The sequence below is a fragment of the Anolis sagrei genome, chromosome 5 (assembly GCF_037176765.1).
Source record: "Anolis sagrei isolate rAnoSag1 chromosome 5, rAnoSag1.mat, whole genome shotgun sequence".
Lineage (NCBI taxonomy): Eukaryota > Metazoa > Chordata > Lepidosauria > Squamata > Dactyloidae > Anolis > Anolis sagrei.
The window spans coordinates 49,723,006-49,750,073 of record NC_090025.1 but is presented as its reverse complement, the minus strand read 5'-3'; the positions used below and the strand labels follow the sequence as shown (position 1 = coordinate 49,750,073).

The 27,068-nt window shown below is 36.0% G+C and overlaps 1 protein-coding gene across 8 annotated transcripts in view; it reads left to right on the top strand.

Annotated features, from left to right (window-relative positions):
• Nucleotides 1-27,068, top strand: part of LRBA (LPS responsive beige-like anchor protein) — a 420,612-nt gene that overhangs the window by 132,751 nt on the left and 260,793 nt on the right. For all 8 annotated transcript variants that reach the window (XM_060778857.2, XM_060778855.2, XM_060778851.2 and 5 more), the window contains 2 exons: nt 9,988-10,052; nt 17,811-17,919. In XM_060778857.2, coding sequence (XP_060634840.2) covers nt 9,988-10,052; nt 17,811-17,919 — 174 coding nt within the window. The remainder of the gene's footprint in view (nt 1-9,987; nt 10,053-17,810; nt 17,920-27,068) is intronic.

The window sequence follows — 27,068 nt, the reverse complement described above, 5'->3', positions numbered from 1 at the left end:
GCACAGCCTGTTTTGTCCCATAAACTTCAGTGAAAATTATTGTGAGAAGGCAGATCCAATGTGAATATGAAACTCTTCGGGAATTCTCAAGATGTAAAGTTACAAGTTGGGTACAAGCTGGGTAGAGTTACAATCTGGTAGATGCAGGGAATGCCATGGATGTAGCATATCTGGACTTTAGTAACACCATCGACAAGGTCCCCCATGACCTTCTGGCAAACAAACTAGTCAAATGTGGGCTAGGCAAAATTATGGTTGGGTGGATCTGTAATTGGTTAAATGAACAAACCCAAAGGGTGCTCACTAATGCTTCCTCTTCATCCTGGAAAGAAGTGTCCCACAAGGTTCAGTCCTAGCCCTGGTCCTGTTCAACATCTTTATTAATGACTTAGATGAAGGGTTAGAAGGCATGATCATCAAGTTTGCAGATGACACCAAATTGGGAGGGATAGCAAATACCCTAGAAGCGGGGAGCAGAATTCAAAACGATCTTAACAGATGGGACAGACCTAACAAAATGAAGTTCAACAGGGACAAATGCAAGATACTCCACTTAGGCAGAAAAAATGAAATGCAAAGATACAGAATGGGGATGCTTGGTTTGACAACAGTACGTGTGAAAAAAAATCTTGGAGTCCTCATGGACAACAAGTTAAACATGAGCCGACAATGTCATGTGGTGGCAAAAAAGTAAATGGGATTTTGTCCTGCATAAATGGAATATAGAGTCTAGATCCAGGGAAGTCATGCTACCCCCTCTATTCTGTCTTGGTCAGACCACACCTGGAATACCGTGTCTAATTCTGGGCACCACAGTTGAAGAGAGATGCTGACAAACTGGAATGTGCCCAGAGTAAGGTGATGAAAATGATCACGAAAATGGAAAACAAGCCCTATGAGGAGTGACTTAAAATGCTGGGCATGTTTAGCCTGCAGAAGAGAAGGCTGAGAGGAGACATGATGAGGGCCATGTATCAAGATGTGAGGGGAAGTCATAGGGAGGAGAGACCAAGCTTGTTTTTTGCTGCCCTGAAGACTAGGACATGGAACAGTGGCTTCAAATTGCAGGAAAAGAGATTTCACCTGAACATGAGGAAGAACTTCCTAACTGTGAGAGCTGTTCAGCAGTGGAACTCTCTGCCCTGGAATGTGGTGGAGTCTCCTTCTTTGGAGACTTTTAAACAGAGACTGGATGACCATCTGTTGGGGGTGCTTTGAATACGATTTTCCTGCTTCTTGGTGGGGAGTGGACTGGATGGCTCACGAGGTCTCTTCCAAATCAACGATTCTATGATTCTATGTTCTGCGGGTCCAATTTCTATTTATTTTCCCTATTGAAATGGCACAAGTTGCAGTGATGGGGAAATGCCACTTTAATACAGCCTTACTCTTTTCCTCATCCTTCACATAGCTGTATACACCTTTAGTCATCACCTTATTAAACGAAAAATGGAACTTATCTGTGAGAATGTTTTAGTGGTGACATCATGGAGGACCAGCCAATTAGCTTATTAATAGTTGACTTCAGAGCTTCTTCAGAGTTGTAGATCAGTTTTGGTCATCCAGAGCTTGATTTTCAGATTGAGTTCAATGGAGTAATGGTACTTCCAAAGAACCCTATGTATACCCCAAAATACGCTAAGGCACCAGATGCCATCTGATCTTGGAAACTAAATAGGGTTGTCCCCGGTTAGTACTTAGATAGGAGATGGTCAAGCCATGATTTGAGACACATAGACATATGCATAGAGGTTTGTAGACTGACTGCAACAAGACTTTAGGTGTGTGATGGCTTTCATCCCTAGACAAATTCTTCAGCAATAGGTAAATGTTTGCTTCTGATTTATTATTTATTTTAATGACCTTGGATTAATAAAATTGCATTATTCTATGATTTAAAAGTTTCATGGCACTGACAAGGGGACTTTTTTTTTTTTAAAGTCAAGCTGATTCAGCAATTCTAAGTCAAAGTACTCCACTGCAGATGCTAAGAACTAAACGGCCATAATTTAGCTACAAAAGTAAGAGGTTCCCCCTCCCCACAAACTTTAAGGCATACGGTTGCTTCACCAGCACACTAGGACTTAAAAAACCCAACCATTTAAGGTGAATTTTGTGCTAAGAGAGCACACCCTGTGGTTTGGCAGTCTAGTCAGTAGGATGATACCATGCTGGTTTTCTAACTGAATCTTTGAACAATATTCTCATGGGTGGTAAATGTAAAACAAAGTAATATCAACTGGCACTTAATTCTGTGAACTCCCTGCTGATTGGGCTAGGCAGTGAAATAGAGCTCTTCCTGACAGGAAGTCAGCCTATAAGTGTGGAGACCCCTGAAAATAAAGTATGCTTTAATTTGAGAACCTGCTGTTTTACAGCTTTTCTGTTTAATTTGAAAGGTTAGCAAAAGAAGCTAGATGAAGGAAGAGTATAAGTTGAATTTTGGCTGTAGAAAAGTAGAAAATCTTAATGTGTAACAGATTATATGCCTTTTACTGTAATTAGAAATGCAGAAGCAGTGCTTTCAAGTTACTTTGAGCAGATAAGGAGCCTGACACCATCATAAAATCAATTATTATATAATATTGCTAGATTTAGAAGACAATTACGGAACACCTTGGCCTGTGTACATTCAGTGTTGGTCTGCTAATTGTGTCATAACCACTTCATTGGAGAGCTAGGTCAAATGTACGTTGCCCTGTTTTTGCTAGTCACTTACGTGATACAGAGTATGTTATGTGTGCCCTTTAAAACTAACATTTGCAGCATAAGTCACTTGCACTGGATATAGATACAGGCACAATATTTAAAACTATAACTTTAATCTGATGTGGTGTTGTGAAAAATCACTCATCTGGTGATTGGTACAAATTATTTGGGTCAGCAAACTTATTTTGGGGTGAAGATTTCCTGTTCATATTCACTTTTAGAATATATTGGCATGGATATGTCGTGCTGTACTATATCTTGTGCCCCAAGAAAAATTGAGAAAGGCACAAAATTGTGGAAACATATTCAGGGATAGTAGTGTTAGCCATGCAACAAACTCTAAAACACAAAATTTTGATGTCTGATAGTTATAATTCCAAAGTATATGATCTCCAAATTAATGTGATTGCTTACCCTAGTGCCTCTATATCAGTGATTCTCAACTTTATTTTAATCAGGGACCACTTTGACCAGGGATCACTTGACGAACAGCCACTTGACCAGGGGCCACTCTCCAACATTAATACCAAAAGGGTTACAAATCAGTTTTTGGTCAACTTTAGATTTGGATTGGTTATTTGGGGTGCTGATTCAGAAAATTGCGTTGGATATACCGTATCAACTCTAGTTTCTGATACAGAACATATGCCATCCAGTAGACGCCATCTGCTCACCCACAGAAAACCATATTTAATAATCTAGAGCCGATGTGGTAATAGTAATCTTTCATGGGTAGTCAGCCTCTCCCTCCTGACAACCCCGTTACCTCGACACTATAAGAGGGTTTTGCGAGACCAGTTGCTCTTGTTACCGTGTGGTTTCGAGGCAACAATGTAGTAATGGTGAGTCTACGGACCATATTTTTGTTCTCAGGCCACAAGTTGGGAACCATTACTGTATATAGTACTTTGATTGTTATTGCCATAGCAGGCATATATCTGAAGTAGTCTGAACTGCAGAGGAAGAAATTATATTATGGCAACCCATGAGGATCTTTCACTAGCAGTATGACCACTTGGGCTCATGTGCACCACCACTGATTGTATTACTTTAAGCAGATTTCTTCAGTTTGTTGCAAGGCAACTTTTACCTATGGTTTATATAAATCATGGCTACACAGGCAGTTGCTGCAGGTCAGTCACATGCATTCTTTTAAAGCCTACATGCTCCAAAAATAACTGTATCTCACACTACCCATCACTTTTTTATTTGTTTAACACATTTGTATTCTGCCCTTTAGCCCAGAACAATGTAAAATAGTCCCTCTTTGCAGGATTGTTTGTTTGTTTGTATCTCGCCTTCATCCCAGTCTGGGATTCAAGGCAACCTAACAAGATGCAAATTTCTAGTAAAAGTTTAGGACAAGGTATATGAAGGATTAAAGTTTTGGAGGAAGGAGGGGGAAAAAGGTCTTAGTAACTTTTCTTATAATGACCTCTTGGGATGTACTGGTTCAGGCAATCTGTGGGAATTACTATTTTTAGGTGACAGTTGTGGGAAGGCCAAAGGCAATTTGCCTATCCTGCAGACTTAGTAATGTAGCCCTGTTTTTCTTCTTTCTCTCAACTCTGAAATCTGCTAGAATTGTTGGATAATGACAGTTGAAGAAGACCACAAGGTCTGGGCTCTCAGTAGAGGCAATAAAGTAGTCTTGTTTCTCCTTCTTCCATCTGCTCTGCAGACTTAGAATTGTTTCACATGATCATTAACTAAAATCTAGAATAAATGTGTCATGGTCTTTCATTCTGGGTTCATAAGAATAAGTTTGAACAAATTGAAAGTCTTTCATATGAGTCAGTGTTTCACACTTCTAACCCAACATCCATGATAATTGGGTCTAATCATTTGTATGTGTTCACTGATCTCTCTGTCCATATGATTTAATGATTTAGGTGTTTGATATTTTCTATAATTCTTACCCAATGAGGAAATATTCAGGTTTATGATTCCAACCAAAGGTAGCATAGAACTAGTAGTTATTCCAGAAATCTTGGTTGAAATGGATGTTGTGCCCACTATATGTTATATGATTTAGAAATATATTGGGTACTATTTGGCTTTTTAAGAAATCTCTTTGTACGCAATGGATTGATGTAAAAAATTAAAACATGTCCATTTTCAGTAAATGGCACCACAGTTCTATGACACTTACGGCTTATTGCCTTTAAAAGATAAACGATTACCTCATGTTTTCACTGTCTACAAACTTGGTTGTGAAGTAAACTCTCCCTTAAGCATTGAAATTAAATTCTCATTATAAGGTAATTTCAGGTATTTACTACACAACAATATAAACACCAGTTTATAGGAAGCCTGCTCAGAGTGGAATACACCAAATGGTTAAACAGCAGGGGAGTCTTCTGCTTTTAGTTAAAAACTGCTGTTTCTGTATGGCATATTTACAACTTATTTAATTCTTAATGTAGTGTGCTGTGGGACTGAGCATGCAAAAAAAAAAGAACAGAAAGAGCTCTGCTTTCTATGTCTGAGGCTATTACTTGCTGTACAATAATAAAGGCACTATTTTATTGGGTTAGTTGTAATTAACTTCAGCACTATGCATTCGTATAAATCATTCTCAATCTGTTTTCTTTACATTTTCCTATTTCTGAGCATAGCTGTTTTCCAGTGTTTTTCTATAAGAAGTAAAATTATCATTTTTCCAAGTGAGGTTTTAGAAACGAATGATTCTTTCTATTCATTGTTTCATGTGTGTCACCACATTCTTAATGAAAGATTTATAAATATTGGTAACTGATTAAGTTTTTATGTTACTGATCTGATTTTATATGTCCAACAGATCTGTTTATGAGAACTATCAGCCTCCCTTATATGTAATTTTTCCTGGTACTTATTTTATTCCTCCCCCAACTACAAGTGTCATTGAATAAATGGGGAATTTCCATGTTTACTTTTTTCAGTGTTTCACTAAATTCTCATCTTCCCATTTATTACACACTGATCACAAAGTACAATCCTACATAGCATGCTCTGTAGTGAAATAGAAGTGAGCATAACAATGCTATTTTTTCTGTATTGTGAGAAATCTTAACACTTTAATTTTAGTTAATTCCTTTATATCTTCTATCAATAGCATTCTGGCAAAACTGCAATATTCATTTAAATGTAATAAAATGGAAACATTCTTATGTCTACATCTAAACACATTCTGGCCTTATAAAAATAATTAGCCTGTATATGCCTTTAATGGCAGCCTTGAAACTTTTAGCCTGAAGCCGTCTCTAATGAACAGGCTCTTTTTTTTTCCATTTGGGCTTTGAGATTCCCTGAAGACTTGACTTCAGACCTCAGAGGGCAGCAACTGCCATTTGTCTTGAGGACTGAAGTTGCCAAACAGTCAGACCATGTACTAATAGAACACATTTGTACAATTCAATACATAGGAGCTTGATAGAAGCTTAATGATGATCATCTGTTGAGAATTTGTAGTTGAGTAAACTACGGGCAAATTTTATCACCTCTTTTTTGAAATCAAATCCTTTGTATTGATTGGGGAAAGAATTTTTCCTGGCTAAGCCATGTTTCTTCAGACAAGCACATACAGATTGTTAGATTCATTTAGTGTTTGCTTTAAAAGTGGTTTTCCTACGCATATAAACAGTCTTGGAAGGTCTTTGTGTAAAGTTATTCTTATTTGTAATTCAGAACACAAAAGATTACATATATTGCTCCTCCACGTATAGCTGCAATTCCACGTATAGCTTCAATTCTTGGATCATCATCCAAGAGTAATTTTCCTCCTATGTAGGAAGCGCTTGGTAACTTTTCTGTTACTCCCAGAATATGTTCAGGATACATGTTGTAGTCAAAGAAAAATGAAGGAAAAGTTTGATGTTGGAACTGTACAGAGATGCTGTTACTGCTATCCGTATTGATGTGGGGGGTTGCTTTTGACCTTTTGTTTCTAAAGGAGGGTGTTAAAATGAAGCTAAAGTCTCTAACTACAGATGTGTTGCCTTTGTTTCGTTCAATGTGTCTAGATTTTAGTGTTAAGGATAATGACTCTATTTGAATGGCACAATATCTACCTATTGAATTATGATTTGATTTATTTTGAATTATTTCTAACTTGAACGTGTAATATGGATTGACTCAGAATCTGTGTCTGAATCCTTGGCAGGGTTACACTCCCCCTGAGGACACAGGCCCGCAGTATGGGGATCCTCCTGGATGCAGTACTAACACTTGATACTTAGGTGTCGGTGGTGACCGGAAAAGACATTAGGAGAATGCACATTAGGTGTTTGAAGATATTTGAAAGGTGATCACATATGTTGATGGGCTCAGAGCAGTAAATTCGATGTAATGGTTGAGATTGCAAGGGAGCAGACTGGCTGAACATTCAGATATGTTAATGTCAAAGTAGTAAAGCATATTGCCTCAGAAGATGGATGAGTGGTGCTTCTCATTTGCTGGAGAAGATACAAGGATAGCCATTTATTGGGATGCTGCAAGTATTTTCTCAACTGAGTAGGCAGTTGAGCCACTTTATCTCTAAGATCCCTTCCCACTCTATAAATATAATACAATTCTGTTTCACTTCAAATCTCACTGCCTTCTTCTGAAGGATCAAATAATAGGTGTGTACAGTCTTGGCTTTTGTTATGAAGTATGAACTTTCTAGATGAACTAGACAGGTATAAATAATAGAGACACGACTTTTTGCCCTTGTCTTTTAAGTGTCTGCCTTCTTTCAACCCCAGTTTCCCAGAACTGACTCCCATTTTTTTCTGGACTAGATCCCCGTATTTTCCCTCATCAGTCCCCAATCAAGATTTTTTAGCACTTTCTGACTCTTTCCACTGTACTAGTTTGTTATAATTTTTTCATCATTACGTATGAGTTATAGATTTGGTATAGATTTCACAATGCATAATGACGGTGTACATTAGGAGAATTTCTAAATTGTAAACATTTTATAGACATAGGAAATGGCAGTCAATTACAGCAGGTATGAAATTATTGACTTGGTCGATCTCCCCTTGCAGCCCTTCCTTTTGAAAGTGCTGAAATGCATTCTGCAGTTATTCAGCTACATTAGTGGTTGACTTTGAGGCTTTTAACATCTTTTTCATCAGCACCCAAGGGAGAAGAATAACTAAGATCTTGACATAACGACATAGCCAGCTCTGTGAGTGTAATTGCAGTGGAAGGTATATGTGCTGTGTTGAAACATTGAATTAAACATGAAAGACAATGGCTGTTATATGCCCCTCCCTATTAAAACATGCTTGGGGGAACATTGGCTTGTGGCTTATAAAAATTGTTTAGACTAATGCCTTCTTAGATATTTGTCTATGATACACAGAGTTATGTGGAAGGGGTGATGATAAATGCCCCTTCTTGTTAGTTTTGGCAACTTCTGTCTTCAATAATTAAGTTTTGAAGCAGTCTAGTAAATATAATTCAAGATGAAAGCCATTGTTTGCAGTCACAAATATGTGTCCTTCAGTTGTGTCACTGAGAGAAATTTATTTATTCCCCTCACATGAAATACTTCTGCTAATAACTATAACTGATTGCTATTTAACTCTGTGATTTAATAGTATATTACTATTACCTACTAGGTTCTGCATCTAATTCTAGCTATCCAGATAAGAATGGTTGAGGAATTGCTATGCTATGCTATGTTATGAGTCATTCTAGCATGCATAAAATGACCCTCTTTCATTTTATAGTACAGTACAACCCACTTATTCACAGATTTGATATTAAAAATATTTCTCTGTGTTATTTTATGTTATGCTTCAAGCCCAAGTATAGTGGTCCCATGTTATCTGCTAGGGTTTTGTTCCAGGACTAAAATCTATGGATATTAAAGTCTATTATAAACAATGATAGGATAGAAGGTGCCCCTTATGTATACACGTAAAATCAAAGTTGATTTTTTTGGTGATAAAATTCGGGGGCGGGGGGGGGGGATATTTTCAAACCATGAATGGTTGAATCCATGGATGCAGATACCATGTATATGGACAACCAACTGTATAATTAAAATATAGGTGCTTCATTAGCACTTTATAGTTAAAATATAAATATTAGAGTAAAAGAAATGTGTGAGTAAAAAGTAGTACATGATTTAAAAAGAAGCAACTTCTTGAAATTAAGCAACTAGGGTCAAGGAAAAATAATACTATCTGTATTTGTTTGAGTGTAATGTGCCATCTAATGTAATGTGCATCTCACTTTTGAAGGTGTGCATTACAAAAAATGGTTTGCTTTCAAATGTAATGCCAGACAGTGGGGGCCACAAAAAGTTTGGTGAGAAGCTGCACCCCTCCGTCAAGCTTGCTAGAAGTTTGGTAGTGGCCATGAAAAGAGTGGTGGGAAGCACTGTCCCTTCTGTCTGGCCTTCCCACCAACCTTTTTGCAGAAACCATCAGCTGCCCACCAAACTTTTTCATGGCCACCACTGACTGTCCCTTTTCTGTCTTCAGCTGGAATCCCATGCCTAACAGCACAGGCAGGGTTTTGTTTGTTTGTTTGTTTTTTCGTGTCAGGAGCGACTTGAGAAACTGCAAGTCGCTTCTGATGTGAGAGAATTGGCCGTCTGCAAGGACGTTGCCCAGGGGACGCCCGGATGATTTGATGTTTTTATCATCCTTGTGGGAGGCTTCTCTCATATCCCTGCATGAGGAGCTGGAGCTGATAGAGGGAGCTCATGCACCTCTCCCCGGATTCGAACCTGTGACCTGTCGGTCTTCAGTCCTGCCGGCACAAGGGTTTAACCCACTGCGCCACCGGGGGCTCCTAGCTCAGGCGTGTTAAGTTGTGCAATTGCAACACACTATCAAATCTAATGTGCACTAACTGCATTTTAGTGATGTAATTTAGACAAAAAGATGAGTGTTAGATTTTAGTAAATATGGCAAATTGTTTTTAAATGTAATTGATTATGAGGGCTTTTATATAATTTATCTGGTGTCAGAACAGTTACAATGAAGTACTATCTTGAAATTTTAGAATCGGTCATTCTTTTGATGGTCTGCATGGCCCCACTGAATGATCTTCAGCTGATCACATATACTGAAAGTAATGAATATAGTTAGCACAAACAACCCCCTATTATTTGTGCAAGTGTACATGAACCTTGAGTCAAAAGCTCTGATATCTTGCAATATTTTATTGTGTCTTCCAACATCTGTCATCAACTTAATTATATTATTTTATTACTTTTGTTACTTAAGTACATTTGTTTTCTTTAATGTGTTTTTCATAACCTAATTTTCCTTTAATTTTGTCATTTTTGTATTGTAGGAATGGCAGAACTCAATACAGAAGAATGCAGGCCTAGCTTTCATTGAGCTTGTCAATGAAGGAAGGTAACTTCCTCCTATTTAATTTTTATAGTAGTTTATCCTAGTTTCAATTCTGGTTATGATACAGAATGAGCAAATCCATGTTAATTTGCTTTGTTGGTTGAATTCTAAAGAACTTTTAAGTTATTTATTCAGGTTTTATGAGCAAATGTTTGCATTCTCATAGAAAGATTCAACATATTAGTTTGGTTAGGTAGTCTTGCAGTTCCTGAATTTCCCAGATCCAGTGTTGTTTCATGTTTGTAGCCATAATGATGTAATGAATTTGGGAAACCAGCATAAATTGATATCTACTTTCTAAAGTGTGTTTGTTCTATTTACCTGGGATTTTGTCAACCTCCAAGCAGATATGAGCTAGTTGCTTGTGCTTGATATGTTGTTTTTGCATGTTGTAGAAGGTTGAAAAGTTTAGTTATACAGTACAGCATGCTGTTAGTATCTGATGGAGTTGGGTTCCTGGATCTCTCATGGATACTGTAATCCATAGATGCTCAAGTCCTGTTGTATAGAACAATGTAGTAAAATTGTTCCCCTTATGTAAAATGATAAAAATAAGGCTTGCTTTTTGGAATTTCTTTTTGGGGAATATTTTCTAACTATAGATGGCTGAATCCATGAATAAAGAATCAGTTGATATGGAGGGCCATATCAGCCTTCACGATATATATTTTTTAAATTGTAAATAATTAAAAAAATCATTTATATAGCTCAATCACTGTACATGGCACTTTCCAAGTGATAGAATAGTTTTCTGCCCTCTGGATAACTATCTAATTAATACATGGCATAAAAGAAAAGGGGGATGGGGTGGCATTAAGTCCAGCAGATACTGCCTTTTCTTCACTCCCTTGAAGACTACTGCAATGTCTATCATCTGCTTCCAGGCCTAAGCATGGTGCACAATTGTTCACAATGACCATGAAATTAGAACTACAAATGGGTTTGAATGTTTGCCCCTTCATTTTACAAAAATCCAGACAACATTTTAATGTGTGTGTATGTATGTGTGTGTGTGTGTGTGTGTGTGTATGTGTGTATATATATATATATATATATATATATATATATATATACATACATACATACATACATATATAGTCGTGTCAGGAGCAACTTGAAAAACTGCAAGTGGCTTCTGGTGTGGGTTAAACCCCTGTGCCGGCAGGACTGAAGACCCACAGGTCTCAGGTTCGAATCTGGGGAGAGGCGGATGAGCTCCCTCTATCAACTCCAGCTCCTCATGCGGGGACATGAGAGTAGCCTCCCACAAGGATGATAAAAACATCAAATCATCTGGGCATCCCCTGGGCAACGTCCTTGCAGACAGCTAATTCTCTCACACCAGAAGCCACTGAATGTATATTGTACATATTGTACATTGTGCACCTAATACAATGGCCTGTTTGATAGGCATACAATATGAAAATGACAAAAGGTCATTTTCATATTGTATAGTTGAATATTTTCATATTCAACTATGAGCTTTGATGGCCACTGACTTTTAGTAGAATTATGATCTTTCTTTTTCAATTACTAGAAAAGGCTTTTGTTCAAGTGAATATAAATAACATAATAAGTTTTAAAAAGAAGAGCCTTGTTTGGCCTTCTTCAGCAGAAGGTAGAGAATTCACGTCTAAAATGTGTCATTTTAAAACAAATGTAACTAATTCAAAATATGGAATAATCAATCTTTATGAGCTCAGACTTCTGATGCTTCCTCCTTCATACTGATCAGAATGCTAATAATACTGTCACAGTCATAAAGACTCTCTTTTTTGAAGTTGACCAGTGATTGCTATAGGGCTGCCACTGGGCAAAGTCGGGTTTCCTGTCCAAGAAAATAGTAATTGCTCTGGCTTAAGATAACTTTTTGCGATAAGGTGAAAATCTGGTAAACTCTTCATACATTATTTCTAGCAAAATTTCTGCATTCAATACTTACTTTAAAATATTAAAGGGAAGAGAGTAAATACACTAGACCAGAATTTCCCACGCTGTGCTCCTCCACGCTGTGCTCCTCCAGATGTTTCAGACTTCGCTTCCACAATTCCTAACAGCTGGTAAATTAGCTGAGATTTCTAGGAGCCAAAGTCCAAAACACCTGAAGGAGCACAGTTTGAGAATCACTGCACTAGACCAATAGTTTTGGGAAACAATATTCTGAAAAATTAATGACAGGAGCGCAGATGGCTATAATACAAAAACAGGTCGAAAAGCATTCTAAAACATGATTTCATTCCCAAAAATATTTCATAAGTAAGCTTCTTAAACTGTGGACTAAATGGAATTGTTAATTGTAAAGAAGGTGGATCTGTGGGATTTACTCTAATATAAATCAAACTATTCATAAATTAATTCAATGGATCTACTTTTGTTAAAACCAGCTATTTATATAGAGTCAATTTGTCTTTTATGTTAGAACAAATGTAACAATTTTTATACAGTTGCATTCATGTAAAGATAGTTTAAGATATAAGGGCACTGCTTAGAGCCGTTTAGTTATAGTTCATAATGTCTAAAAATAGTGTTTCGAGTTTTTTTCTAAATTAAGAGCTAAACCCCTGAACTATGAATCTTTTTCCCCCTCTACTTTCCAATGTTTGAGATTAAGTACCCTGTACAAATTTCTGTGGGTGAACTATGGTTCAGATGAATCCCTGGAGATAGTGAAATTGAAGACACAGCCAGTTACATTTTATCCGGCATTTTCTGTACAGTCATGAGCTTCAAAGACATTAACCCCCCTTGGCTTTACAAATGTTTCCTACGAGGTAAAGCAAAAGCCTTAATTTTTGTTGAGGGTGGAGGGGGAATTAAAAAACCCAACAAGAATCACTATATTGCATAGCAAGATACTAGGATGTGTGGAAATAGGTAATATTACAGAGAGTACAGGGATAATGTAAAGGAGGACATCTATTTCACATTGTTAAATTTTGATGCAGTACTGGTTTGCCAGTTAAAGTTGGTTTAGATTTATTTGTACTATTTATTAGTGAAGTAAATAGATCATTATAATTTTTACTTATTTAAAATATTTTATACCACCTTTCTAAGTAATGCTCCATTGGAAATATTTACCAATTTACATGTGTGACAAATATCTCATTAAAGTATTTCTTACTGATGTACAGTAAAGTTTAAGTATTTCATCCGTAACACAATTTATATATCTCCATAATAATATCTTAAGCGTTTTGAAGGTATAATTTTACATAGTATCAGTGTTGCATGTTACATATTTTAAGATGTTTGTTTGGCATATTTACTCACTGGGTGATACACAAAATTCAGACTAAAACAACAATAAAGCAGACGACACGCAGTCCCCAAGTTAAAACATTCAACTTACAAATAATTCATTGTTAAGAACAGGGATGAGACAACAGGAAGTGATAATAAATATACCCCTTGGAAGGGAAATTAACTCCTGAAAGAGTTATCATGGGGAAAAGGTATGTCCCCTGAAGCTTTATCGCCAATCTTTGTTTCCACAAGCCAATTTTTTGAAAATCCAGTTATCATAGGGACAGAACATCATTAGTACTGCTTATGTCTTCTGCTTTGTTTTTATTTTGTCTGAATAATTTATGTTAGAAGTGGGCAAGTGTGGCAGGGGTATGAAGATTTTTGCCATAAAATTAATTTTCCCCAACATCTTTCAAGGACAGAGATCTGAGAGCCAGCTTGGGAATTTGGGAGATAAATATTGTACACATGCCACAATTTCCTCAATACATTGCCTTCTGTAACTAATGTTTTGAATACTGAAATAATAAATACATCTGTGAAAGATATAGTTAATAATAATAAGATTTATTTATTTATTTATTTATTTATTTATACTCCCCTTTATTTCCCTGCAAGCGACTGAATTAATCCAGCTAGTACTACATTAAACAGATGAATCTGTATGTACTACAGGACATTTTTTGGGTCTTTTCCCCCAATGTCTGGTGTAGTTTTGTTTTTTAAAAAGTTTACATCATAGTTATTTTGAAAAAAGAAAGAACACTTGAACAATTAGTTTTTCTTTTGGAAAAAAATGTATATTGATGATTTTATAGAATGTTGATCCATATCCACAACTCTTGTTTTCTGTTAAGAAGCCGTGCATGCTTATTGATAGATTGATAACTCAGACTTACAGTGTGTGAACTGTGTAAGGAATTTCCTTTAAAGCATCTACCATTTAACATTATTGTACTATTAAGGTTGGGATTGAATGACATGGATCAAATGTAAGGGCTGCGGGCTGATTCCGTCCCACCATTTCATTTTATGGGGCCCATAAGACTTTCAATGCCAGGGCAACATAGGTATATTTATACAGACTTACAATTACAAACTACTCTTTGAAAGCAACCATAAGGCTCATATGGCTCCCGGTGAAAATAAGTTTGAAAATAAGAGTGATTATCTGTACTTTTTTTTTTTGTCATGTCAGGAGTGATTTGGGAAACTGCAAGTCGCTTCTGGTGTGAGAGAATTGGCCGTCTGCAAGGACGTTGCCCAGGGGACGCCTGGATGATTTTTTATTGTATTGTCGAAGGCTTTCATGGCTGTAATCACTAGGTTCTTGTAGGTTTTTTCGGGCTATAGGGCCATGTTCTAGAGGCATTTCTCCTGACGTTTCGCCTGCATCTATGGCAAGCATCCTCAGAGGTAGTGAGTAGTTCACTACCTCTGAGGATGCTTGCCATAGATACAGGCGAAACGTCAGGAGAAATGCCTCTAGAACATGGCCCTATAGCCCGAAAAAACCTACAAGAACCTAGTGATTTTATATTTTTATCATCCTTGTGGGAGGTTTCTCTCATGTCCCCGTATGAGGAGCTGGAGCTGATAGAGGGAGGTCATCCACCTCTCCCCGGATTCGAACCTGTGACCTGTCGGTCTTCAGTCCTGCCGGCACAGGGGCTTAACCTACTGCGCCACCGGGGGCTCCATTATCTGTACTAAAACAATAACGTATTATTGATAGTATTGAAATAACAACATGTTATTACAATGATATGTGATATATGCAATAAAACCATTAAGAATCTGCTGAGAAAATGAGTTTCAGGTAATTAAATAGACCTAGCTATAGGCTATTCTGCTTAGATAGTTGATGTTAGATAACTTTACTTAAATCTTGGCAAAGGGAAGAATTATGTGCTTTTTCCATGGCTAAGCATGAACTTTGAAAGTTGGTCTCAAGAGTCATAGTCCAATGCCCAATCCATATTATTATCTCTCTTCCCACCCCCCATATCCCAACCTCCTTATCTTAAATAGAAAACTGATTATATTTCTTTTAGCCTGTAGTGTACTAAAAGACAATGTATTTAAGTAGCTTTTAGAAATCAGGAAGGAAGAATTAAGGTAAGATTGAGAATGTGTTTGCATATTGAAAAACATAAAATAAATAATGTTATTGTTTATTTTATGTGTGGCACTCTGGAGTGCTTTTGTGAGCCGCCCTGAGTCCCTTCAGGGAGGTGGTGGCGGGGTATAAATATAGTTTATTATTTGTTTTATTATTATTTTATTAACTACACTTTACTCGTAACCTTCAAAAAAAATTAACACGACACACAATAATTTTGCACTTGCTATTAAAACATTTCACAGCTAGACACTCACTTTAAATAACCTTGACCTAGTATGTAAATTTCCTTAGCAAAGCAGATATCAAATATGCAATACTACTGTATTGTTCATTGTAATCTAAATATTTTTTGTTTTGATTGTAATCTACAACTTATGTTTTAAAACCGACAAGCTCATGCTAATACTTTGGGTTCTTTAAACTCATTTCTTAAATACATACTGGATAAAATTGAAAGACGTAACTGGAAGCAAAGTGGTGTAAATAAAAATGATGTCTCAAGTTCTTCTGAAAAGGGTTGAAAGAAGAATCCCGTCGGTGTTTTGAAGACCACATAGTGATTTTACATTTGGTGTTAAAGTGTTCATAAAAAAGTATAATTTTTAAAGTTTGGCTTTTATTGCTTTGAGTTCTGTTTGATCATTTCTTCAGGCATTTAAACATCTTTGCCCAAATTGGGAACATGTGTGTTTGTAAACTTAATAGAAAATCTCAGAGTTGTTTGCAGATGAATAAGGCTCTTGTTTATAACTAATTCTGTGTCCTGCTCACTCTGTTGAAACCAATGTCAGTGAAGTGCTTTATGGCTCAGACTGAAACTTCAAGATTTCTTGAGGGCATGTTAGAAGTCTGAAAGGGAGGTATTTGTGTATGGGAAAGAGGTTAATTTCTTGGGTAGTTTACAATGAAAACAAGAGGCAAACAGGTCAGCTGGTATTACCTACTGGAACATGAAACATTCAGTACTAGTTGACAATAAAATATATTCAGGAAAGCAACTCTTTGTATTATTTATAAGGAGTATATAGGATCAATATATTCCATAACTTTATTTGTATTGTATTGTTGAAGGCTATATAAATTGTATTGTCGAAGGCTATATAAATAAGATATATAAACCAATTTTCCTAGTTTCCAACAGACCTCACTACCTCTGAGGATGCTTGCCATAGATGCAGGCGAAACGTCAGGAGAGACTGCCTCTAGAACATGGCCATATAGCCCAAAAAAACCTACAACAACCCGATAATAATTGTATTTGAATTTAGGCTGAATTTCATTATTTATGCTTTTTTATCCTAAGCCGAGCTTATGTACTGAACTGTGTTTTAGAAAACATTGCATTAGAATCACAGCTTGGAAACATCCATATTAGTATTTAGATATGAATGTTACATCATCAAGAAAATCAGTTCATTCACTTTAAGGCCCTAAGAGAGAATTATGATTGTAATTTGTTAATTTGCTGAATCCCGTTGTGAGAGACAGGATATAAATTCAATAAATGCATAAATAATGCATTAATAACTGAATTAATAAATTAGAGCGAAATATGCGTGATTAAAATGGGCAAAATGGCAGAGCTTTCCAAATTCTTCCCTGAAGTAATGAATCATGTGTTATGGTAACCATTACTTTTTACCCTCCTACAATTATAATGACACATTTTAATGGTGGTGTTGAAAATTTTATGAATTAATATATAGTAGTGTCTCGCTTATCCAACCTTTGCTTATCCAACATTCTGTATTATCCAATGCAGTCTGCATCTTGCCCAGATCCACAGCTGTTTCAATACATTGTGATGTTTGGGTGCTAAATTCGTAAATACAATAATTACTACATAACGTTACTGTGTATTGAACTGCTTTTTCTGTCGATTTGTTGTAAAACATGATGTTTTGGTGCTTAATTTGTAAAACCATCACGTAATTTGACGTTTAATAGACTTTTCCTAAATCCCTCCTTATTAGCCAACATTTTCTGCTGGCCCAATTATGTTGGATAAGCGAGACTCTGTTGTATTCATTTTGAAGAAAATGTTTCCAAATTCTACTGTTTTTATGTTATGAATGACCTAGCAGAGAGCTTGTATTAGTTAAAGCCTACATCACATCTGGAACAAAGACCTGTATGTGTGTCGTTCTGAAAATAAATCTCTTACTTGTATTATGGTGACCATTCACCTCAATGAAAGCAGCCACTCTGCACCTGTAAGTCAACATGGATGAATCAAATCCATGCTTTGGAATGTACAGGGAATTCTTTCCTTGTGAAGGAACTCTGTGTTTATATCTTAACTTTCTTTTTGGATCTAGTTCATTTGTGTGATTAATCTGAAGCATTTATTTTTGTAATCTCTGATTTGCTCCTGATTTCTGTTTCAGGTTACTGAGCCAAACAATGAAGGATCATCTAGTGAGAGTTGCAAATGAAGCTGAATTTATCCTGAGTAGACAACGTGCTGAAGATATCCACAGGCATGCTGAATTTGAGGTAAAATGCAATTCTTGCAGCATGTAATGTCAACTCATCGGTTCCTATGAGAGTCCTAATATGAGGCACAAGCACAGGGGCTTTGCCAGGTTAAAAATGCAAGTACCTTCAGTATGCAAATTTTCATTTTTAAAAATATACCTGTATTGGCTTATAAGTATCATAGGGTTCCCAATAGTGCCTACTACATTTGATATTTTTTTCTGTTTTATTCCCCCACCTGATTCGATGCTTTCTCTAGGTACGTTTTTCACATGTTCTGTACTTCAAAAGTCTGACAATGTCTTCTCAATGGAGACCTCTAGGCCCTGGAAGTCCTTTTCATGAGAGCTAACATGCTGTCCTATCTACCAGCAAAGTTGTTTGTTTTTTTAAAAAAATCTGAGAAGTTTTTGAGAACTGAATATTTCAAAAAGAAAGTGCTCTTACATAAGTTGCCATATTCTTTTAAAATGTACTGTTTTTTTTTGTAATTGCACATTCCAAATTGTTTTAAGATTATACCCATTTTATTCCATTTTAATGTTGACCTTTGTGATGTTTCAACAATATTGTATTTTTTGAAATTTCTAAGCCATCTTCCCCCAATTTTGGGGGAAAGGCAGGATTTTTTTCTATTTTATTTCTAGACCACCCTCTCTCCCCAAGGGGATCAGGGCAGTTTACAGGCATATAAAAGGCAAATATTCAGTGCCACAATTAGCATCACACAATATCAAAAATGTAAAATAGGTAATTAATAGACTTACTATCAAAAGAGAATTGAAACTAAGTAATAAAAATATAGATACTAAAATAGAACATAATTTCACTAATAAAACATATTTTCACAAGAAACATATATTCTAGATAATTAAGTTACTAAAATGTAAACAGTGCCTGACCTTAGTTGTAATTTAAACTAGGCCGCAGCAGCCATAAAGTGATAAGTGCTAGTCCTCCTCCTCTCTGTATGCTAAGGTGCATAGGTTGTTTTCAGAAGTTTTCTGAAGGAGAGGAGGATGGGGGCCGTTTTTATTTCTTTAAGAAGAAATATAAATTTGTTGCTACTGCTGTTCCTCCTCTTCCTAGTAATAATTGCACAGCATCAATTGTTCTGAAGGTAATAGCTTTAATTGTGAAGCTATTGCCTTCAGAACATCAAGTAAACATGATCTTTTTCACTGATTCCAACAAGGTGTATGTAAGGTCCTCTTAAATTTTAACCATTCATAATTGACTACTGGGTTTTATATACACTTTCCTGAAAATAAATCTAATTGAAGGCAATGTGTCATTATTTCTAGGTAGACTTGAATGAGATTACACCACAATTTAATCTACTGTAAAATTTAGTAAGACTGATAGCCCATGTAGTATAGTGATTAGACTGGAAAACCAGGGTTCAAATACCTGCATGGCCACAGAAACCCACTGGGTGATTTCAGGCAAGTCATACTCTCAGGAGGGCCAAGGCAAACTTCCTCTGTTTTCATTTCAGTAAGAAAACCCTTTGATGGGGTCACAATTCAATTCAGGAACAATTCACAGACACAAGAACAAGAAAAATATTCTGTATAACAGATAAATGTTTTCAGTTGTGTATTGTACATTACATATATATTCATGCATAAGTTGACTTCATGTATAAGTTCAAGGCAGATTTTGGGTCCCAAGTTAGGGATTTTGATATGATGTGTGAATTAAGTTGAGAGTTACTCTGTGGAGAGGGGAAAATAATACGTAGAGTCTCCTCAGGGGCCAGCTTCCACAGTAAACACCACAGTCATTTTCAGGTTTCCACATACAAAAGGCCAGATGTGCTGGCATGGAGGAGAGAATAGAGAGGGTCAATGTTTCTTTGAGGTTCTCCTGTGACAGACTAAGATCTTGCTGTCATCAGAGAAGGGGGTGATTCTTTTGTTTTTAGAGAACTTAAAGATACTTACATTAACTCATGGATAAACTGAATCTAATTTTGAGTCAATTTTTGGACTAAAATTTCTAGACTTATATAAGAGTATATGAGGAACTTTGCTTTGCAATTTTTATAGTACTATTTATTATTGAAAACTGAAAATCAACAGAAAGGAAATGCTCCTTACTGACTCAATTTCCATCTATTTAATATGTCAAAATATGAAGTGACTCACATGATTGCAATTTTCTTGGTCTTGCTTCTAATAAATGTTGAGTTCCTGACTTGCCATAGAAAATGTTCCTTTGGTCAAATATGGATAATATTCCAGGACTCAAAGTTTAATTTGGTGCATACTAATAATGATCTTACTGATGTCTCTCACACACAATTGTTGGTGTGCACATAACAAATTATTTCCCTCTTAATGCATCCTATGATCGCATTATCCTCTCTGACATAGTATGGCAAATGGATCTGCTGAACTATAACCTTATCAGTATGATTCCTTAATCCTCTTCAAGGATATTGTCTCTAACTGTCCTTGTGAGCATGGCTTATATTCTTTCTTTTTTGCTCTAGGGGAATTTTTAACTGTTTGATAATACAGCAAAACAATATAATGTTGGGATGAAATCCACAGATCTCTGTAGATCAGACTGAGCTTTGTAATTTTTTTCTAACACATTTTCAACCATCTGCAATTATCCAGACAGTAGCACTAAAACAAAAGGAATTCTTTTGGCTTGCATGCTCTTTTGCAACTGTTTGTAGATGGGCTCATATTGGTCAAAGCACTGTGAAAGACAGAACCAGAGTTTTTCACTGAACCAGAGTTACTGCAGTGTTAAATCAGTAAAGAGACTGGAGTAGCTAAACTGTCTACTATTAGATTGATATTACTTTGGATCTAGAGCTACTTTCCATTTCAGATCTTCTGATATATTTTATTACGAATTTCGCAATTTTCTAGAGAAAATTAGATTAACAAGTGATTTGTTTGCATGATGGTACAGAAGGTATGAAAATATTTCCACACAAATCCTTGTATGTGCACTGCAGTAACAACATTACTGCTACATAAACATATAAGTCAAGCATTAGTTAATTTTATGGGTATTAATGGTCTGACTTGTGCAACCAAAATCTACATTTATGCATGTACTACAAAAATAAATTCTGATTTTTTTTTCTTCTGTTGAAGCATAGAAGATTTGAGGTATAATGCCAAAGTGAAATAAAACATACTATATTAAAATCTAATACATGAATATATATCTCTGTGTGTGTATTATAGTAAAAGCTCATTAAACTGCATTAATTTCAATTTTGAATTTGTTATACCATTTACATGATGACTTATCCAAGACAGTGAGGAAGAAAAAGAAAATATAACAGAAGAATGTTTTTGGAATTATACTATTTTTTTACTTGAGTTTACCTTTATGTTTATTAAAAAGATACAGTCTAAACACCCTACTTATTTTTTTAACACATTCACATATTTCTATTTTAAAACACAAAAGAAGTTGAAAGCATATTTGTCTTGGGCAGTAGGAATGTTTTAAAGATCATCTGTATTGGCCTTGGGATTCATGCTGTGCATTGTTTAATAAGCTGTCTGCACTTCATCTAGAGCTAGTTACCCGCTCCTGCAAACAGAGATGTTGTCAGATATCTACAGTGTCATTTTGTGCTCGTGAAATAGCAGGCAGGTTTCATTTGTTACATCAAAGAATCAAGGTTTTGTAGACAGTCCTGTGGAGATGAAATATACATCTTTTTTAGTTCATTGCCTGATAATCATTGGAGTGCGACAAGGGTGACAACTTATACTCTGGTTTTATGCAGACACACCATGAATGGCATGGCCTCATTGATTAGGATGATAGCTCCTCTTTTCTTTCTGCTGATAATATTTTCCCCTTTAACTGTAACCTTTTCCTATCGCATCAGTTAAACTAATGTAATAAGATTTTTTTTAAAAAAAATCTATTTCCATGTATTGTTATTATTTGTGCATTTCTTATGTCTTTGAACCTTCTAAGCCAAGTGTTGTCTGACACTTCTTGATCTGATGCTGTCTTGGCTCTGTTATGTCTCAGTGTGATGGCTCAAGGGATTTAATTCACATCATCTTGAACTTACACAGAAGCAAGGTTGCAGGAAAGACAGCACTTCTGTTTATCAAAATTGGATGAGGCAGCCACAGTTTCTCTGTGGACCAAGTCTTATTCTTCCTGAATTCACATGTATCTCTAAGCACATGTTAGCTTTGAGAAGTACACAATTACACTGTTGGAGGAAAACGTTTGAAAGTGTGTTCAGAAGCCAAAAGATAGCAGATAACTGTTTTTCTTCAGTACAACGTTGACATGACATGTAGCTTGATTTGGGACTAAATTAGGTTGGTCCCATGCCATGGTGTTTTTATTCATGTCTAGGGAGCCTCCAACATGGCTTAAAAACATGTGTGATCATCTCCCTAGTTAATCCACATAACCACTGAACTAGCCCAAATCATGTGCCACGAGGAAGCATTATCTGGGTTATTTTGCCAACATTTTGTTGAAGTAGGCAGTTCCTTTGAAAATGGTAGTAGTAATGTCTAGCATAACCAAACAATCGAATTTTTTTGGACATAATGTAGTTTTAGGTCAAAAGCGGCTTTGGACATTGAAAATGGGGCATTTTTATATGGTTTTAATATGTTTAATTGATTGATATGTGTTTTAATGGGTTATATGTTTAGATTGCTTATCTTTTGATGAGAAGTGTTTGTTTACCTATGTGGCATTGAATTCTATCAGATTTATAAGCCGCCTTGAATCCCCTCTAGGGTAGAGAAAGGTGGGGTAGAAATGAAGTAAATAAATAATAAATAAGTTTTCCCATCACCTAATTTGCATAGGGCAATTTTAATTTCATTCATGTTTAGTGCTTTTCAACCAACATTTATAAAGTAAGCTTGTTGATTCCTTTTTCTGAAATATAATGCTTCCAACATTGCAGAATATGTATAGATACCAAATAATCTTGCAATAATAAATGCAGTATTTAAAAGGATATAGATATAATACTCCTTTATTAATCACTAATTAGGCCCACAATTATATTAACAGTTGATATTTTTAACAAATCCCCCACACAACATTTGGATATTGAGTTCTATTTAATGAATATTAGGCTGTTCATCCTCCCTCCCTCCCTCCCTCTCTCCCTCCCTTTCTTTCTTTCTTTCTTTCTTTCTTTCTTTCTTTCTTTCTTTCTTTCTACTGTGTTAATAAATCATGCATTTCTCACAAATTGCAACAGTCCATGTTTTGATTATTGACAGTTTGTCGATTTAATTGAGATATTCATCTGACTTTTCTTCTTTGTTGTAAATCATATTAGGCAGCTAACTTCTCTGCATGATTTCCCTCCAATAATTAAATCTCACATTTCCAGCTGCTGTAAAATTTGTTGCCCTTTCCTTTTGGGTATGTTTCTTCATGCGTATAACTTGGACTTCTTTGTAGCCTTAATTTTCACCCTGTGCCGATTTATAGGCTGTAGTTTAGCAATAAAGTGTGCATGTTTTGTTTTATGGCTTATGTTGAATATGAATATGAATATCAATGCAAATGTGATTTTGCTTTACTCAAAAGGCAGCTTTCTGGAGTTTCTAAGTTTTTTTTCATGTTTTCTTATGGAAAAAAAAATCTACCTTTTTATATTCTTATTTTTATTTCAACTTAACGGCAGGATTTCCCCCCCTATCTATTTATATCTCAGATATTGAATTCTCTTGGAACACATTTTTGTGTGATGCATGCATGCATACATGTGAGTTCTCCCTCTTCTCAATCTCACATCATCTTCAGTCTCTATTGAGCTTTTTTTTTAAGGCAAAGTAATATAAATGAAAAATACAGAGAAAACAGTACTTTTATGAGGACTATCCCGAACAATCCTTAACCAGTTCTGCAGGATGAGTAATGTAGTACAAAAATATGAGACCGTGAGCAAAGGCCATGATTTTGGCTGATTGAATGCACTTTAGAGGCATTTTGACTACTCAGTTCCAGAAGTTCAGGAATTGGCTGACAAATGAAAAAAGACTGAAAATCCTCATACAGAAGTAGGAAACACATGCCTGAATGCTTCAGATTCAGAGTGGTTTATGCACTGATGCTTTAGAAAGAGAATGAACCTGTAATTTGTATACTAATTATGAGCACAATCAAGTAGGGCCACTGTGAGACATTGTATTCAGAATATGACTCCATTCTTATATGCTGAATGGAAAGTGATATTTGAGTATTAATGGTGTAAATTGTTGTTAACATATTACTTTAAATGTTTCCTTCCCACAGTAATAAGTAGGAAAATTTCCATCTCTAAATTTCAGAACTGTTTTGGCCTTGTCACTGTCTTACTTTCCAACCATAGATATTCCAAGTAGCTAAGTAGTTAAGTGTCAAAAGTACAACAAAAATAAATAAATGCAGGCAGTCCTGGAGTTGCAAAAATCCGACTTACAAATTACTCATATTTAAGAATGGGAGCGAGACAACAGGAAGTGAGAGAAATCTACCCCTAGGAAGGGAAATTCACTCCTGAAAGAGTTCTCATGGGGAAAAGGGCTCTCCACTAAAGCTTTATATGGAGCCCCCAGTGGCGCAGTGGGTTAAACCCCTGTGCCAGCAGGACTGAAGACCGGTCGCAGGTTCGAATCCAGGGAGAGCGCGGATGAGCTTCCTCTAACAGCTCCAGCTCCTCATGCGGGGACATGAGAGAAGCCTCCCACAAGGATGGTAAAAACATAAAAATATCCGGGCATCCCCTGTGCAACGTCCTTGCAGACGACCAATTCTCTCACACCAGAAGTGACTTGCAGTTTCTCAAGTTGCTCCTGACACGACAAAAAACAAACAAACAAACAAACAAAACCCCAAAATCTGAAGCTTTATTTAAAATATTTGTTTCCACTCCAAGACATTTTTTTTCAAAATCCAGTTATCACAGGGGAATAAAGTGTGGTGAAATCTTCTGAACAAGGGCACAGACAGCAAAAGAAACATTACACTTCACTTCTTCACTTCACTTTATTTCTTAATTAGTCGCTCTCCACCAAGGTGCTCCGAGTGACTTACAATCTAAAATAGCATTTCACAATATAAAAACATTCAACATAAAAACATTCAACAGTGAGTATTTAGCAAATTAGATCTGATTACTTAAATGCACAACCAAACAGCCAAGTCTTGAATGCCTTTACAAAAGGTTGCAACTCCGACATTGCTCTAATGTATGGAGGCAATGAGTTCCACAGAATTGGAGCATAGGATAAAAAGTTAAGGGAATTTTTTTAGACAAAATAGGGGATTGAATAAAGGCTGTAATGAAGAAGGAAAAGATTATGGAAGAATTTAGAGAAATAAAATTGACATGGTTCCATTGTATACAATTATAACAATGGTTTAAAAATGGGGGGGGGGGAGAATAAAAACGGAAGTAAGCTTAACCAATTTGAACAAATAATACAAAATGGAAGGGTTGTATAGGAGCATGAAAATTTGAAAGGAATAACTAGTAAAACATATAAGCTAATAATTGAAATAAAGAAAGGAAAAAAAACAAAAAATAACATCCTCAAGGAGGTCTGGGAAGAAGATTTAGGGATAAAAATAAATGAAACAGAGTGGCAACAATTATGGAGACAAAGACGTCTAAAAATTTATCAATACGAGTTAAAGAGAATTATTATAAGTTAATATGGAAATGGTACCTAACACCAGTAAGAATAGCAAATATAAATAAAAACTATTCAAAAAAATGCAGGAATATATATACATATGTGGTGGCAATATAAATATGTAAATAATTTTGGGGGGAAAGTATTTAGAGAAATAGAAGATATAATAAACATTAAAATAGAAAGAAGTCCTAGTATAGCTATATTATAATTATATAATAAAAAACAATTGAAAAAAGAGGATAAAGATGTGATAACAGATTTATTAACATTAGCAAGACTGCTTATAGCAAGTACCTGGAAAAGAGAAATAAATATACAAATAGATGAGTGGTATAAGGAAGTATGGAAATTGGTAATAAATGATAAGCTGACAGGTATATGGAAACAAAGTGACTTTGATGATGTATGGAGAAAATTTATTGTAAAGGGATTATACAATAAAGAAGAAAAGTTACCTCCACAAGAAGAATTGAAATTTTGGACAGATGATATGTAAAAGCCGTGGCTTGGGAGGGGGGGAGGGGAGCACAGTGGTGAGGGATAGAAAATATGTATAAGCAGAAAAATAACACTAGATGTCAAAAGTATGGTAGGTTGTATTGAATAATATGTATCTGCTGTAAAACAAACAATGGTATAACAAATGTATTAAACCATGATAAAATAATTTTTTTAAAAAGACAGTGGGGCAGTTCTCCTTCCTTGAAATGCTGACCTCTAAGATGTAAATCTAAGGCTTATTTTACTGATTTCATGGTTTTTAATTTTTTTTCCTGATAATATAAATGCCACAGTAAAAAAGTTAATTTTGAGGAATGGAACTATCCGAGAATATGTTCAAATTATAAAAGTAATTTTGCCAATCTCTGGGTTGTTGTGAGGTTAACACATGGGGAGGAGAGGAGCCTTGAGATGCTTGGAGGAGAGACTGGACAGAAATTTAACAAATGAATACAACATTGCTATCAGCTAATGGGATTGGGTAATTAACATAATTTTGGGTTCATGCCTTTGATAATCTTTAGTCTTGTTTTGCTTATTGTTCATATTCAGGTATAAGTTGACCTCATGCGTAAATTGAGGGCAGATTTGGGGGCCAAAATCATGGATTTTGATGTGATCCGTGGATAAGTTGAGGGTTATTTGCTCGGTTCTTTGCAGACAAAGTCGCTTTGATCCGTTCTGGGCTGGACACCATGTTAAATGCAGTCTCTGAGGATGTGACACGAGCACCTGCTTGTCCTATTTTGATGGATTCTTTTCAGTTTGTGAAGCCCGAGGATGTGGACAAGATACTTGGAGGAATGAGGCCCACCACGTCCATCCTAGACCCCTGCCCATCCTGGCTTCTGAAGGAGGCCAGAGGGGGATTGGCTGAGTGGGTAACGGTGGTGGTTAATGCCTCCCTTCGGGAAGGCAGGATTCCAGCGAGCTTAAAACAAGCTATTATAAAACCGCTGTTGAAGAAACCATCACTAGACCCCACTAAATTTGACAACTTTCGGCCTG